The sequence below is a fragment of the Dipodomys spectabilis genome, unplaced genomic scaffold (genome assembly GCF_019054845.1).
Source record: "Dipodomys spectabilis isolate Male_0828 unplaced genomic scaffold, ASM1905484v1 ptg000098l, whole genome shotgun sequence".
Lineage (NCBI taxonomy): Eukaryota > Metazoa > Chordata > Mammalia > Rodentia > Heteromyidae > Dipodomys > Dipodomys spectabilis.
Window position 1 is genome coordinate 9,464,383 of NW_024870775.1, and position 16,377 is coordinate 9,480,759.

At 56.5% G+C, this 16,377-nt stretch overlaps 1 protein-coding gene across 2 annotated transcripts; it reads right to left on the minus strand.

The window, feature by feature from the left end:
• Positions 1–1,490: 1,490 nt before the first annotated feature.
• On the minus strand, positions 1,491–11,671 carry Slc29a4 (solute carrier family 29 member 4). Of its 2 annotated transcripts, none has more exons than XM_042686938.1 (10): positions 11,500–11,671; positions 9,571–9,702; positions 8,111–8,224; positions 7,571–7,662; positions 7,144–7,213; positions 4,997–5,241; positions 3,883–4,024; positions 3,603–3,790; positions 2,514–2,754; positions 1,491–1,721 (listed from the first exon to the last, which is right to left on the minus strand). In XM_042686938.1, the coding sequence occupies exons 1-10, from the start codon at positions 11,669–11,671 to the stop codon at positions 1,579–1,581; spliced, it is 1,539 nt and encodes a 512-aa protein (XP_042542872.1). In that variant the 3' UTR covers positions 1,491–1,578. The 2 variants fall into 2 exon arrangements, with proteins under 2 accessions (XP_042542872.1, XP_042542871.1); XM_042686937.1 differs by having other exon boundaries at positions 7,144–7,218; positions 7,571–7,699.
• Between the last annotated feature and the right edge of the window lie 4,706 nt (positions 11,672–16,377).

Consider the following 16,377-nt stretch of genomic DNA (forward strand, 5'->3'; position numbering starts at 1 on the left):
TGTCCACAAACAAAAGTGTATAGGTAAGATCACCCTCTCACTCTGGCTGTATACTTGATGCCCTGAATTCAAACTCCAGAATTGTGGGAAAATAAGACCAGAAAGGGTTCCACACACCTATCCCATACCTGGGATATCACACACACAGCCTGAGTGGGCCTGGGCCTGGCTGAGCTGGGCAGAAGTCCTGCAGCTGGGAAGGGGCTTCAGTTCTGGCCCTTAATCTGGAGTTGGGGACCTGTGATGGCAAATTTAAGCCAACCTGGGCTTGTAGAAGAGGTCCAGGAAATCAAGCATTTGCCCAGAGCACTGAGTTGCAGGAAAAACTCACGCAGCAGGGCCAGCCTACCTGCCCCAACCTGGAGGCTCAGAACACTGGTGCACCTGGTGGTGGTCTCAGGCGTTGCCCCTGGTCTTGCCCCCACCCACCCCCTCAGGGTGATTGCTTCAGGCCCAGTTGCTCTCACACCTTCCAAGGGACAAACACCACAAGCCTGCTGCTTGGGGATACTGAGGCTCAGAACAAGGCAGGAATCTGGCCAGACTGCACGTCATCCACACACAGCTGAAGGCTGAGGTTTCCAGGGTAGACACCGATCTGCCCCACCCCCAATGAGCCCTGCCCAGCCTTTGAGGCCCCCTCCCGCCCCCAGGCTGCTGTGAAGCCCCCAAGTGGCAGCCCATGCTAACTGACCCACTAGCTGCTCTCAGAGATGTGGCCTGGTGCTGCAGAACCTCCACCCCACCCCCACCCCATGTGGTAGGGCCCCCTACCACTTCCAGCCCCCCCACAAACACTCCTAGAGAGACAGCGGCAGCGGCGGGCAGTCTGTCTGCCGTCATCTTTAATGGCTAGTGCGCTAGGAGACACGCAGGTGGACAGGAGGCGGCATTGCTGGGGGTGGGGAGGGTGTTGGGGTCCCTTGGGAGGCTGTGTTTGGCAGGACACTGGGGAGCCAGCCTGGCTGTCCCGTGTCTGCAGGCCATCCCCACAGGGCAGACTAGACCACAAGTGGGTCCGGAGGAGCCAGAGGGGCCCCCACCGAGCCCTGCATCCCTCCGTGGGTAGATGGGGGTGATCGCAGCGTGGGGTGGACACTTGAAGCCAGTGTCCATATGCCATCCCCCCAGGGGCTGCTGCAGCTAGAGTAAATGGGACTAAGAACAGGATGCAGGGGGGCCCAAGAGTTGCCAGACTGAGGCCCCCCCCCCATCTCAAGCCGACCCTGGGGCACTCACATTGATGAAGGAGGCACTAAGCTTATGGTTGGCCGTCCTGGCTGGGGGCAGCTGAGTGCTGACCTGGCTAGGGCAAAAGCCACTGGACAGCAGGGGGGGGGGGGGTGAGACAGGACACGGGACACAGACCGGGGGGGGGGGGGCGCACAGAGCCCCGCTCCAGGCCGGAGAGAATGGCTGGGCCCAGGCAGGTGCCATCACTGGCATATGAGGCCGGGGGAGTCCCCCGCAGGCACTGAGGCAGGGGCAGGAGGGAGCCTCAGGCCTCGGGGAGGGGAGGCCCTCATCCAGCCCCAGAGGCTCCCACGCCTGGGGCTTCGGGCAGGGGCAGGGCTGGGCTCAGGGCCCGGTGGGGACGGAGCCATTGGTGGTGATGGTGTGGAAGCAGCTGCTGTGGGCTTCGCGGGTCAGGCTGTAGGTGCAGTAGGCCACGGCAGAGCCCAGCGTCAACCCCGACATGTACGACACCGTCATGGTGTTCCCTGTGGACAAGACTGGCCTGAAGGTGGAGACCAGGGGGGGCCCCAGAATACTCCAGCGCCTCCAGCAGTCAAGACGGACCCCAACACCAGCACATGCTCCCAGCTCTGTGGAAGCCTTGTCCTGTCCTGGACCTCCCTGGGCACTGGTGCTCCGGTCAGATCCCACCCTCCCCTGTTCCCACCCCTTCACCCCAGGAACACAAATATGCTCCTGGGCCTCAGGTGACCCCCTCCAACCTGAGGTGCACCCTCGGCATCCTCAACCACTTCCTCCAGCTCGTGGATCCCAAGTCACCTCCTCAGTGAGGCCTTCTAGGATTTCTTAGACTTTCATTCTATTGCTTCCATTTCTCAGATTAGTGTTTCCCCACACACACACCTTACCCCTATGGGAAGGTTTGAACTCAGTACCTCAGGCTTGCTTGTCTCTGCTCACTCGGCACTGTATCAATTGAGCCACAACTCAACTCGAGCCTGGCATTTTGCTAGCTCATTGGAGACGTACTCTTGCAGACTTTTCTGCCCAGACTGCCCTCAAAATGCAATCCTCTACATCTCAGCCTCCTGAGTAGCTAGGATTACAGGTGTGAACCACCAGCACCTAGCTGAAATAAGAGTGTCTGCATGAGATGACTGACAGCTGTCTGCACATCTACAACCTTCCTGGTGTCAGCTTGACCCCCAGAACCAAATGCACTTTGAAGCAGGCTGCCCTCTGGCTTCTCCTGGCCTCAGTCCCTCCCCCCCTCCCCCCACTGGGGGAAGACTGCACTGTGGGGGCAGCCGCCTTACCTGCCAGCTCCCGCTGCTTGGGGCTCACTTTGCCAGCTGCCAAGATCATGGGCACACTGCCGAAGTAGCCATTGCTAATGCCCATGAGCAGCGAGAAGACGCAGGGCCAGGCCGGGTGGCGGAGGGCTGGCATGCCGCTGGGGTACACGCACAGGATGAAGAGGGGGATGAAGACCACACGCAGGCAGGAGCAGGCCAGCAGGTGTGTGCCCCGCCAGTCCACAGGCAGAGCTGCCAGGATCTGCAGGGAGCCGGGCCTGTGGGTTCCCTGCCTGGCATCCCAAATCCCATTATAACAGCCAGACTTGATGCTGGCTAGGCAGGGGCTCTACCTCATGAGTCACGGCCCCAGCCACAAACCACGCCCCAATAGGTAACCACGCCCCTATCGTGTAAAGCCACACCCCAGCCCATTTTGCTGTAATTTTCCAGATAGTCTTTCATGTTTGCCCACCTTGGCCTTTAACCACTTTCATCCTACCTATGGCTCTCACACTTGGCTGGGATTACAGTCATGAACCACCCCTACCCTTGCTAGGTGGAGCCTGGGCTTTCTTTGATTAATAAAGGCACCAAGGCCTGAGTCTCAATGCTTCAAGCAGTAGAACAGCAGGATTAGGAGTCAGACCCAGGAACTCAGTCAGCCTTGCTGTCTCTGGTCGCACTGACTCACTTCCTGGACCCCCTCAGCTGTGTGCCTCTGGGAAAATAGCTGCACCTCTCTGAGCCACATGCTCATCACCCATTAAGACAAGAACCATTCTGCATGAATCCTTGCATCAGATTCTTCTGGGCTGCTGGCTGCCAGCCTTGTCTGCCCAGGCAGCAGAGGATGTGTTGTCTACTTGGAGCCATTTCAGGGTGTTCCCCAACTCACTCTGCTCCAGGTCTCTCTGTTGGCCCACATCATCCCAGGGAGCCAGTAACTAGAGGCCATGACGCTGAAAGAAGGGGGGGGGGGGCTGAACCTGGCAGATGCAGGTCTGGGGACCAGGCCTGGGGACAGTTCCATGGCCTGGCTGCCACTCCACAGGGGACCTGCGTGTGTGCTCAGCCTGGGTGGTTCAGGGCCTCCCCGGGGCGGCTCACCTTGCCCACGAAGTCAGACAGGTTGAACACAGCCATGACCAGGATGGGCAGCCACTCGCCCAGCACGCAGTGGCGGATCTCGGACTCCAGGCCGGGGAAGAGGCACAGCGTGATGAAGTAGGTCACCGCGATGGATAGCATGTCAGCCCAGATGACCCGTGCCACCACGTACCGGTGCAACAGCAGGGCTGGGGGGAGGGGGAAGAGGGGGGAGGGGGGTATGTGGGTAGGTCAAAGGGCAGAGCCTGTGGGGGAGGGCCATGCCCAGGGTTCCCCTCACCTCTGAAGGTGGGCCAGCTGCGCTTGGCTCGGGGCCGGGGCACATCAAAACGCACGTAGGCTCCACTGCTGCCCCCTGATGGCTCATGGGCTGGGCTGTCCTTTGGGGACCCACTGGTGGTCAGGGCTGGGGCTTGGTGTTCCTGGAGAGAGGGACAGAAGGGAGCCAAGTTTGGTGATGGGATGGATGGGGGGGCAAAGCCCAGCATCCCAAGCCCAGGAGAAGAACAGCACATTGAGGTTGGCACACAACTGGCGCCTACTATATGCAGACACCTTCTCCATCCTTATCAAGATTTCACGCCTGTCATCGTAGCTACTCAAGAGGGTGGCATCTGAGGATCACGGTTCAGAGCCAGCCCAGGCAGGAAAATTGGTGAGACTCATCTCCAATAAACTACTTAGAAAAAAAGGCAGAGCGCTAGCCTTCAGAAAACGAATCTCAGGAACAGCACCCAGGCCCAGAGTTCAAGCTCCAGGACTGGAAAAAACAAAAATAAACCTTCAGAGACAGCCCATTCCATCTGGTGACCCCCATCCTGCTTCAGGCCTCACTAAGCACCAGCCACTCAAACCGCCTCCTTCCAGCACCCTGCTCCCCAGCTGTCCCTACACTACTCCAGCCCCTAAGCTTTGCATACATGCTTCTTCCACCCATGCTGTCTGTGTCTTCCCCTCCAGGTGACCATCACAGGTTCACTGCGCTGATAGGGACACCTGTCCTGGCTCCCTCCACAAGCCCAAGTGCTTCTGCTCTTCAGGTACCCTTGGGGGGGGGGGGACCATTCAGCCTGCTGCCACCAGAGGGCGCCCCAGCCTGTCCGGAGGAAGCTAAGCCTTGCTCTGTCTGTCCCGACCCACCCCATGGAGGGAGGAGCAAATAGCGAGGCCACCCCCAGGCAGAGCTGTCTGCTGAGGACCCTCCAGGTGAGCTCTGACCCTGCAAGAGAGGAGTCACAGGGTGGATCCTGGTTTCCTGGCTGGCTCTGATGTTTGGTCTGATGGACCGTCCGCATCCCTGAGCCCAGCAAGATGAGAACTTTACCTACAGGACCTGGGGGGTCCTGCAGCGGGCGGGAGCCTGTGGTGGGACCCAGCGGCCCGGGCACACTCACCAAGTGGACGTCCCCGGTGACCACGTCGTGGTGCACACGGTAGCCAGCCCGGGCACGACGGCTGTCCCTCGGCCTCGACGTGTGGTAGAGCACGAAGCGGCTCCGCCGCACCAGCAGGTGCAGCAGGAAGCAGAGCAGCTCCAGACCCACCGAAACCAGGAAGAAGATGAGCGTGCTGGCGCGCTCGTCCGACAGCAGCAGCTTGGTGAGGATGCGGCTCAGGGAGATCATCACCCCCGCCGTGCCTGGGGGCGGCACGGGGCCCAGGGCAAAAAGGGCCTCAGGCCTCGCTCTGCCCAGCCCATGAGCGGACCCTTTTTATCACGCCCAATGCCCCAGCCCCCAGCATGTCCAATGTCCCCCTCCTCTCAGGCCCCGCCCCTCCAACATGTCCAATGCCTCAGCCCCGCCTCCCAGGCCCCGCCCCCTCCAGCATGTCCAGTGCCCCACCTCCTTCCAGGCCCCGCCCACCGGCCTGTAAACTGCTTCACTTCCACCAGGCCCTGCCCACCTCAGCATGCCCAATGCCCTCCATTCCCCAGACTCACCTCATCCAGCCCTATCCAGATTCATCTTGTCCCTCCAGCCCTCCCCGCTCCCCAAGGATCCTGCCTTTGCTCCTTCCTGCCCCAGACCCCTCAGCTCTCCCACTCCAGCCACATCTGGTCTCCCCAACTCCAGACTTTCTGGCCTCCCTGGTTTTCTCATCCACCCTCCAAGACCTGCCCTCAGGGCTGTGCACACACATACAGCCCCGGCTCCCACCACAGTCTGCTGAGCACCCAGCATCATCCTACCCAAAGGACCCCGTAGGGATCTAGACACCTGGGGCTTAGTGTGGGGGGAAACTGAGGAAGAAAGGTATAGGATGCAAGCTGGGGCAGAGGAGCTGGCAGGGAGCTGGTAGGAGCCATGTGCCCCAGTTCCAGGTGCTGGCAGGGAGCAAGGAGACTGGTTGGGAAGGCTGCAGTCAGTAGGTGGAGTTTTATATAAATTCAGCCACTAGGTAGCAGGGAACAGGACCAGGTTACAGACCCTGGGGGAGTGGGGGGGCGGGGTAGGGCTCTGAACAAATCTTTTTTTTTGGGGGGGGGGGGGTCTGGTCGTGGGGCCTGAACTCTGGGCCTGAGCGCTGTCCCTCAGCTCTTCAGCTCAAGGCTAGCGCTCTACCACTTGAGCCACAGCGCCACTTCCGACTTTTTTTCTTTTTGCTTATGTGGTGCTGGGGAATCGAACCCAGGCCCTCATGCATGCAAGGCAAGTACTCTACCACTGAGCCACCTTCCCAGCCCTGAACAAATCTTTCTTGAGGGGCTCTGGCTATATAACCCCTCATCCCAAATCAGCATGCTAGAACCACCTTGGAGGGTCAGCTTCACTCATTCCCACAAAATCTACCAGCAAAATGACCAGTGAAGCCTCCAGGAACCATAACCCTGTCATTCACTGCTCTATGGACATCTGGTTGACCTTAGCACTAAGCTGTAGAATGTGGCAAAAGGGGAACAAAGGATAGCTACCCATGCCAGCTCTGGCTTGGGTCTACTTCCAGCCTGGTACTTCTGAGCATGGGGCCCTGATGTCTTCTCCGGCTAAGAAACAGGGTGGGAGGATAAGAGGCCAGGAGCTGGAGCAAAAGGGACAGACTAGGGAGTCTGAAGGTCCACAGGACATGGGGGAGGCCTATCTGGATTGCTGGGAAATTTTACAACAGGGGGTGGGGGTGGTTGAGTGAAGAGAACTGTTCATGAAGAAAGGGTGACTGAGAGGTGGCCTCATGGCGTGGGAGAAGTGGGCTGGAGAGGCCTTCCTCAAGCGTGTATGTGTGTGTGTGTGTGTGTGTGTGTGTGTGTACCAAGCAGGAGAGTCTGATGACGTTATAGGTGTGTATATGTCCCCAACAGACACACATAGACACTGTACACTACACCAGCCTCCTAGGCCACCATGACATTCCTGGGACACACATGGTCCTCACCCCCCAAAATGGCCCACACATGTCTCTTGGATCTGAGAGTCCATCCCCACCCAGGGGCAGAGGGAGTTCCCCAGGCCTATGTGCCCAGCACTGTGTCTGTGCACAGCACATCATGGCGGAGTCCCCAGCCCACAGCAGCTGTGGATCCCTCGGGGGCCTCAATACTCACTCTCCCCGGTCATCACTCCCTGCGTGTACCTCTTGGGCAGCAACCCCGTGTACCCATAGAAGCTTGATTGCTGCACTTAAGAGAGAGGAGGGAAACTGTGAGACACCATTTATCATCTGTCCATCAGAAAGAAAACCCAGATATTGAGGCTGATGCTGTAATGGCCCTGAGGTTGGACAAACCTGACCGGCCTGTCCCATGAATGGTGACCACACCTATAATCACCCAGGCACTCAGGAGGCTAAAGCGGAAGGATCTTGAGTTCAAGGCCAGCCCGGGCTACATCAGGAGAACTATCCACCAAGCCAAGAGTAATGAGATGGGACAGACCGGGCCTTGAAGGCTGACAGATCTGAGCTCAGGGTGTGCCTCCACCTAATGTGCACTGGGTCTCTGGCTACCCTGTGTGCTCCCCTCCCCTCCCTACCTGTACAGCCGAAGGCCACGGTGCCCACGGCAGCCAGATTGATGGCGTAGGCCTGGTCGTGAGAGAAGAGCTGGAGCCACACATCACAGATGCTGATAAAGAGCAGAGGCCCCAAGGCTAGGAGGTAGCCTGTGGGAAGATGCTGTGAGGGGTCAGGGTAGTCTTGGGGGACTCCTGATCGCCCCCCCCAACCACTCCTGCAGTCAGGTCTCTGTCTAGAGTTCTCTCTGCCCTTCCCCTTTTATCTGGGCAAACCAGGGCCCCCCCTGGAAGGTCTAGGGAACAATCTGGAGGGCTTCCTAGAGGAGGGGGCTTTGTAATGGAGTTCACCACAAACAGCACCCTGGGCAAAGGGAGCCGGGGTGTAACGGAGTCACATGATACTGGCATGTGGGGGATCCTTCTATCCTCCCAATGTAGAAGCCCTGATACTCCTAGGAAATATGTCCCCCCCACACACACCTTTTTTTTAACAGGCATGGAGGGTAAGGCTGGGAAACTCGAAGCCAAGAGGTGCTGTTTACAGGCAGCCTGGCATACCTGTGGTGATCCTCGTGTGCAGACTCAGCCCCTCTACCACCACATTGTTCAGAAGCACGGCTGCCAGTGCCACCAGGATGTAGGTGAGGCTCATGTCAAACACGATGGAGGTCCCTGGGGCGCCAAGGAGCAGGTGTCAGAGCCCCTACCTCTAGGCCATCTCTGCAGGAGCTCCCCTTTCCCTCCCCCAAGGGGCCGCTGCCCAGAGCATCTTTGTGTGTGTGTGTGTGTGTGTGTGTGTGTGTGTGTGTGTGTGTGTGTGTTGTGTGTGTGTGTGTGTGTGCACGTGTGATGGTCCTGAGGCTTGAACTCAGGGCCTGAGCTCTATCCCTTAGACATTTTTACTCAAAGCTGGCACAACTCTACCCCTTGAACCACAGCTCTAATTCTAATTCTGTTTTTTGTTTGTTTTGGTGCTTAATTGGAGATAAAAGTCTGACTTCTCTCAATATTCAACACTTGAGTATTTCAAACCTTGATCCTCAGATCTCAGCTTCCTAAGTAGTTAGGATTACAGCTGTGAGCCATTGGTGCCTGGCAAGAGTATTTGTACTTTTCTGGTCTTTTCCTTTCTCTTTTCTTTTCTTCTCCTTCCTTCCTTCCTCTCTCCTTCCATCCCTCCCCCCTCCTCCTCTCTTTTTCTTCTTTCTTTGGACTGGGGATGGAACCCAGGGCCTTTTGCCTTTGAGATCTAAGGCTCTACTGTTTAAGCCAAACCCCCATTTTTTCAGGTTTTTTTTTTTTTTTTTTTTAAATAAATTACCATACATTATACGGGGAGGAAATTTCATTGTGACATTTCCAAAAATAATTTTAGGAGTTTTCATTGTTCTACTTCTCTTTTCTTTTCTCTTCTTTTTTTCTGGTTCTAGGGCTCAAACTCTGGGCCTAGGTACTATCCCTGAGCTTCTTTTGCTCAAGGCTAGTGCTCTGCCCCTTGAACCACAGCGCCACTTCTGGCTTTTTCTGAGTTTACTGGAGATAAGAGTCTTACAGACTTTCCTGCCTAGGCTGGCTTTGAACCACAATCCTTTGATCCCAGCCTCCTGAGTAGCTAGGATTACAGGCATGAGCCACCGGCGCCCGGCTCATTGTTCTACTTTCAATACAGGCCAACAATCCATCTTCATTTTTCCCTGTTGGTGAGCCCCACCAGCCCCTTAACACCCACTCCTTCAAAGGGCCTGTTTCTCTTTCCCAATCCCCAACACTCTATGGATCCACAACTTTCTTTGAGATTCTTTATGTTGTTTTCATTCATAGTTACAATGCATTTCAAAATTAGGATGCTTTTGACACAGACTTGCTAACTTTCTCTGGGCTGGTCTCAAACTTATGATTCTCCTATGCAAGGATGACAGGTGTGGGCCACAGCACCTGACTAAGGAAGGAGTGGATGTGTGTGTAAGAAGAGTTCCATGCCTGGGTTTGGGCATGGGCAGAATGTGCTAGGGGCCCACCTGGGTACTTGTGGTGCAGATAATCAACGTCGGTGATGAAACTGTTGTAGGGCAACAGGAAACCTACACCAGCCAGCAGCATGGCGAAGTAGATGGCATGGTAGCGATCCTCTGGCACTGGTTCTTCCACCACTAAACCAAGACACCAGGAGAGAGATGGCCACTCAGGCCACGGCCATGGCACCCCATAGCCAGTGTCCATCATGAGGTTTACAGCTGCCTGGATTACTGTCTTGTGCCAGAACTGGGACTTGAACTCAGGGACTTCCACACTTACTTGGTTTTTTTCCTCCTAAGTCTGGTGTTCTACCACTTGAACCACATAGTTCCACTTCTAGCATTTTATTGGTTAGTTGGAGATAAGAGTTGGGGATTTTGGGGGGCTGGGAAGGTGGCTCAGGGATAGAGTGCTTGCCTCTCATGCATGAGGCCCTGGGTTTGATTCCTCAGCACCACATAAACAGAAAAGGCTGGAAGAAAAAAAAAAAAAGAAAAGGCTGGAAGAGGCACTATGGCGCTAGCCTTGAACTGAAGAGCTCAGGGACAGCACCCAGGCCCAGAGTTCAAGCCCCACAACCAACCAAAAAAAAAAAAAAAGAGAGAGAGAGAGAGAGAGAGGGAGAGAGTTGGGAATTTTTTTTCTTGGGCTGGCTTTGAACTTTGATCCTTAGACTCAGCTTTCTAAGTAGCTAGGATTACAGGCATAGACAACTGGTTCCTGGGATAAACTTCCTTCCTTCCTTCCTTCCTTCCTTTTTCTTTTCTTTCTTTTCTTTTTCTTTTTTTTTTTTTTGGTCAGTCGCTGGGCTTGAACTCTGGGCCTGAGCGCTGTCCCTCAGCTCTTCAGCTCAAGGCTAGCGCTCTACCACTTAAGCCACAGCGCCACTTCGGGTTTTCTGGTGGCTAATCGGAGATAAGAGTCTCAAGGACTCTCCTGCCTGGGCTGGCTTTGAACCATGATCCTCAAATCTCAGCCTCCTGAGTAGATAGGATTACAGGCTTGAGCCACCAGTACCCAGCTTGGATAGATATATATGTATAGAGATACATACGTAAAGGGTTATAAGAAATTGGCTTGCCAGCCGGGTGCCAGTGTCTCACACCTGTAATCCTAGCTACTCAAGAGGCTGACATCTGAGAATTGCAGTTCAAAGCCAGCCCAGGGAGAAAAGTCCCCAAGAGACTTATCTCCAATTAACAACTCAAGAACTGGTGCTGTGGCTCAAGTAGTAGACTTAAGCAAAAAGAGACTCAGGGACAGTGCCCGGGCCTTGAGTTCAAGCCCTATAACCCACCAAAAAAAAAAACAAACCCTATAACCCTATCTATCTATCTATCTATCTATCTATCTATCTATCCATCCATCCATCCATCTATATCCATCTATCTATCTATTGATTTTGTCTCTCTAGTTGAACCCTGTCTGAGCCAGTCACCCTCACCCTAGCAATCACAGTTAAAATCACTGCTACTCCTGTGGTCATGCCTATTGGGATGACCTCTTGCTGCCCCTGAAGGCCTCGTGGCTTAACCTAACTCCATCCCTCCTCTACCTGGGAGCAGAGACTCATCCTAACCCAATGTGGGGCTTGATCTGCACAACCTCTACTGTCCATGGACAAAGATGGGGACCCGCAAACGAGCCTGCTGGTTCCCTGTACACTCCCCGCTCACCTGCCCAGAGACAGGGAAGCGCAGGTGAAGACACAGCCTCTGTAGCCCAGACCCATGACTGCGGATGGCGACCAGCATGGGGTCAGGCCCTGCACTGGAAACTGTGTGTCACTGCAGCAGTCAAGACCCATCCTGATGGGCCCTGCACAGCTGCATTGCAGTCCTGAGGCCCCACTGCTCCCCTCAGGTTGACTGGGGCCTTCTGGCCAGTCCCAGCTCCGGGATACTCACCCAGCAGGTCCATCCCCCACTTACCTGAATCCATGAATGTGGACACACCCCTGGCCCTGATGCTCTGGTCCTGAGCAGCCTCTGCTGCAGTGGCCTCCAGCTGGAAGCTGTCAAAGCTGAAGCTGGTCACCACACTCCGGTCAGGTGTGGCCAACTCATGGGGCTCCTTGAGGCGCTGGCTCCCTATGGAGCCCATGGCAACCTACACTCTAGGGAAAAAAGAGGCAGGTGAGGAGGCCAGACAAGGGGACAAGCCAACCCCTCAACCAAGTGTCTTCCCCTTTATTCATTACAAGAGGTGATGGCAGTTTGCTCATTGCTATGCAAATGAGGTGGGAAGTATAGCCCCAAAAGCAACCATGGTAGGTGGCCAGCGTGGAGGTGGTGACCTTGGGCAGAGGTGACACAGACAGTGAGCAATGAGAAACAGGTTTTATTATAAAGCACAAGGAAATGAATGTATACCTGCGTCTCTGTGAGGAAGTGGCAGGTTTTCATTCATTTTCCAGTCAAAGACAATGGGGGTTTTGGAGTGACTTTGTCCCACCTTGGTCTCCCAGGTAGAAAGTAGTGGAGGCCCCTCATCCCAACCCAAGTCTGTGTGAGACTTGGCCATGATGGCCCTCAGTTCTGGGGCCAAATACTAAGAGTTCAGTGATCTACATTGGAGAGACCCCATTGTAGGGGTTACCCTCTGCCTGAATGGGGAAGGTTCTACCTACACCTCTTAAAACTTACTTTTCAGTGATGCTGGGTACTGGTGGCCCACACTTGTAATCCTAGCTACTCAGGAGGCTGAGATCTGAGGATCTGCCAACTCTGACAGGAAAATCTGTGAGAGTCTTTTTTGTTGTTGTTGGTCATGGGGCTTGAACTTTGGCCTGGGCACGGTCCCTCAGCTCTTCAGCTCAAGGCAAGCGCTCTACCATTTGAGCCACAGCACCACTTCCGATTTTCTGGTGGTTAATTGGACATAAGAATCTCACAGACTTTCCTGTCCAATCTGGCTTTGAACCGTGATCCTCAGATCTCAGCCACCTGAGCCACCAGTGCCAGGCAATCTATGAGACTCTTTTTTTTGTTTTGTTTTTGTTTCACTGGTCATGGGGCCTGAACTCTGGGCCTGGGCGCTGTCCCTCAGCTCTTCAGCTCAAGGCTAGTTAGTGCTCTACCACTTGAGGCACAGTGCCACTTCCAGCTTTTTCTGCTTATGTGGTGCTGAGGAATCGAACTCAGGGCCTCATGCATCCGAGGAAAGCACTCTACCACTGAGCCAACTACCCAGCCCCTGAGACTCTTATCTCTAGTGAATCACCAAAAAGCTGAAAGTGGAGGTGTGGCTCAAGTGGTAGAGGGCTAGCCTTGAGCACAAAAGCTCAGGGATGGAATGCAGGCCCCGAGTTCAAGCTCCAGGACTGGCACACACTCACGCGCACACACGCACGCACACACACACACCTGTCTTGGATTTAATTGATGGTGGCCACATACCCCTGTCTTCAGCCTAGTGGAGACCCTCATTTGGGTGCCTCTGCTATGTCCTACCCTGTTCCCCTCCTTGGACATGAAAGATGAGTGAAGAGGATAGTGGTAGGATGGAGCTCAGCTCTGGACGGTGTCCGAACCCCAAGTGGGCTGGCTTGTGTTTAGCATGGGCTCTAAGATGAAGCCCCAGACACAGAATTCCGGTGGTGTTTGGCCAGCACGCGAGCTTTCCGCCTCGCTGGGGCCTTGCCATCCGGGAAGGCAAACGTGCTCTGCATCCAGCCAGGCGGCCCCACGGCTCTCTCTGGCTCAGCTGGTGTGGCGGGTGGATGCCACACACACTGCCCGCCTTACACACTGCCCACCTTGCACACTGTCCCCATGGCCCTCCCCTCTCTGCTCCCCTCCCCTGATGCCTCACACTCATTATCAGGAGCCCAGAACCTCGGATCTCCCTTCTCCCATGTCCCTTTTAATTGAAACGTAAGCATATGCAGACAAGCTATAAAAAAAAAAAAAAAAAAACCATTTTAAAATAGATTATTTCTGTTCTCCTACTCCAGGCTGTTGGACCCCTAGGGGCTGGCTCTAAGAGCAGCTAAGATGACACAGGTCATTTCTCTGATCTTCTGCTCATCCCCTGGGTCTCAGTTTCCCCACCTCACCTTTCATAGATGGGGAAGGCTTGAGTGACTGGTAGAAAAGATGTGGCTGCCACTCAGGGAACACCAGGTGGGCTGTAGGAGTGGGTGGGGGGAGGGCTGACCCTCAGCACCCTTGAAAAGCAGGGCTCTAAACTCTAATTTGCACAAGACAGGACTGAAGCCCAGAGAGGCCAAGTCCAGATTAGGAGGCTCAATCTGGTGCCTGTCTGACCACCCTCAGCCCCTGCCACTGGGGGAGGTGTCCTGGCCCCTTGGGCAGTGTAGGGGTGCATCAGGAACCCAATGCCACCTGGCCTCCCTCCCAGGCTGCTGCGCTGGGAAATCGAGTTCCACTTTCCAAGTGGGCCAGCCTGCTGGTCCTCCCCAGGCCTTGAACTTCTGAAGACCGGCGGAGCTGAATGCCCTTGGGTCCTGGGGAGACGGGAGGCAGCCGCAAGGAGACCCGGCCGCCTTAGGGCTTCTCCTTGCTCATTCCACAGCCCAGCTTCCCAGGTGCTTGGCTCCAAGGCTTCTTGTGGGCTTTAAATCCCCTGGGGCGCCGCCTTCCCGGACACCCAGGGGACAGACAAAGGCAATGCCCTGGGCCACGGGCTGGACCAGGGCCTGAGATGGGTGGCCCAGGCTCCCCGCCCTCCCTCCCCCGGGTCCCTGTGTGTTCCTGGAGCATCCCGCAGCCCCTTGGCTCCTGCTAGCGGCCCCAGGAGCAGCAAAGTTGGACCCCCTCCCCCGGGGCCGTGACCTCAGGCAAAACGGGGCGGGGGGGACCCCGGGGCGATCACGAGGTGACCTCTGGGCCCAGGTCTCGCCACTCCTAGCAGTTTCCCCAAGAACTAGGGGAAGAGAGCTGGCTGGGGCGGGGGCGGGGGGGACAGACGGGCAGAGGGGGGTCCAAGAGGAACTTCGGGTGAGAGACCCCTCGGGGTGCGCCCAGGGGAGAAGGTGGCGCCAAGATGGGCTGGGCCGGAGCCCCGGGCGCCGGTCCCCTCCCCGACCCGCGCCCGGCGCCCGCCGCTGGGGTGCAGCGTGCTGCGATGCTGGGCAGGGCCGGGGGGGACCCCGCTCCCCCAGACCCGGGCTGCGGCGGGGACTCCGCGCCGGCCGGCGGGCGGGGGAGGGGGCGCGCCGCAGACAAAGGCTCCGACAGGTCCCCGCCGCCGGCGGCGCCCCGCGCCGCGGCTCGTCCCCGCCCGCCGCCCGCCCGCCACCTCCGTCGCGACACTCACCTCGGCCGGCCCCGGGCTCCGGGTCCTCGGTGCCCTCCCGCCGGTGCCCGCACTCCGCCCGCCGGGCCCCCGATCCCCGCGGCTCGGACCGGGCGCTGCCCGCGTCGTCCGCGGGTGTCCGGGTCCGCCGGGCCGGGTCCGCCGGCGCGTGCGGGGGGCGCAGTGGCGGCGGTAAGCGAGCCCGGCCCGTGCTCCGCCCCGCCCCGCCCCGCCCCCTCGCCGCCCTCCGCGGCTCGGCCACGCCCACTCCACAGGCATCTCAGCAGCGTAACCCCCACAGCCCAGGCATCTTATTAGCATATCCCGCCCACTACCCAATCATCGCATCATCGTAACTCCGCCCAAAGCTCAAGTCTCTTTTCTATATGGCCCCGCCCACTGCACAAGCCTTCATCAGCATAGCCTCGCCCCCTGCCCTCCTCCTACCCGCCCATGCTCACCCCCCACCCCCTTTGCACTCTTGCACCCAGGCTGAAGTCTGGATCCCATACCGAGGGAGAAGGGTGGGGAAGGAAGGGGCTTGCTGGCCCTGAGGACCCCAAGGGGTCCCACGGCTGACCTGACGGACCATCCTCACTGTCCACCCCGTCCACCTTGGTGCTAGACATACCTACTCTCCTCGCTCAGCAGAGGTGGCTGGATTGAAAGTTATTCAGCGTGAGTAGTTTTCTATGCTGGAGAACATGTCAATTCAGGTGAAGTCAGGAACCAGATGGGATCAAACAGTACCCTGTGTCACTCCTGCTTGGGACCCGTCCATGGGGAGTAGGTCCTGTCCCAATCAATGCAGGTGCCTTCCAGTGCACCTGCCAGACCTCCACCTGGATATCCTTCCTCCGCTTCCTCCCAGAGTAGCCCCTCTGTTTCCTCTAGGGAGACCAGCACCTGCTCTGCCCAAGACCGCGCTCTTTCTCAAGAAATAAGCATAAATTGAGTAAGATGGCACACACCTGTCATTGTACTTATTCAGGAGGATCAAGGTTGGAGGCCCAGTCAGGCAAAAATTTAGCAAGACCTTATTTCAAACAAAAGCTGGGTGTGATGGCATTTGCCTGTCACCACAGTTTGTTTTGTTGTTGTTGGGCCTGGGAACTGTCCCTGAGCCTCTTTGTGCTCAAGGCCAGCACTCTACTTCTTGAGCTACAGCTCCACTTTTGGCTTTTTCTGTTTATGTGGTACTGAGGAATCGAACCCAGGGCTTCATGCATGCTAGGTAAGCACTCTACTACTAAGCTACATTCCCAACCCATGTCATCACAGTTACAAGAGAGACTTAAATAGGAGGACTGAAGTTGGAGCTCAGCCCAAGCAAAAAGCAAGAGATTCTACTGATAAACAACTTAAAAAGAGCTGGAGCTAGTGGCTGAAGCCTATAAACCTAGCTACTCAGAAGGCTGAGACCTGAGGATTGGCAGTTCAGAGCTAACTTGGGCAGGAAAGCCCATGAGACTCTGATCTCTAATAAACTACTCAAAAGAAAGGAGGCGGGGATGGGAAGGTGGCTCAGTGATAGAGTGCTTGCCTTACAT

Excerpts from the sequence above, each read along its gene's own strand:
- Slc29a4 (XM_042686937.1), bottom strand. The coding sequence starts at position 11,671 with ATGGGCTCCATAGGGAGCCAGCGCCTCAAGGAGCCCCATGAGTTGGCC. Across the intron at positions 8,225-9,570 it reads TCTGCACCACAAGTACCCAG|GGACCTCCATCGTGTTTGAC; the intron begins GTGGGCCCCTAG and ends TTGGCGCCCCAG. Across the intron at positions 3,791-3,882 it reads CAGCTGGCCCACCTTCAGAG|CCCTGCTGTTGCACCGGTAC; the intron begins GTGAGGGGAACC and ends CCCTCCCCCCAG.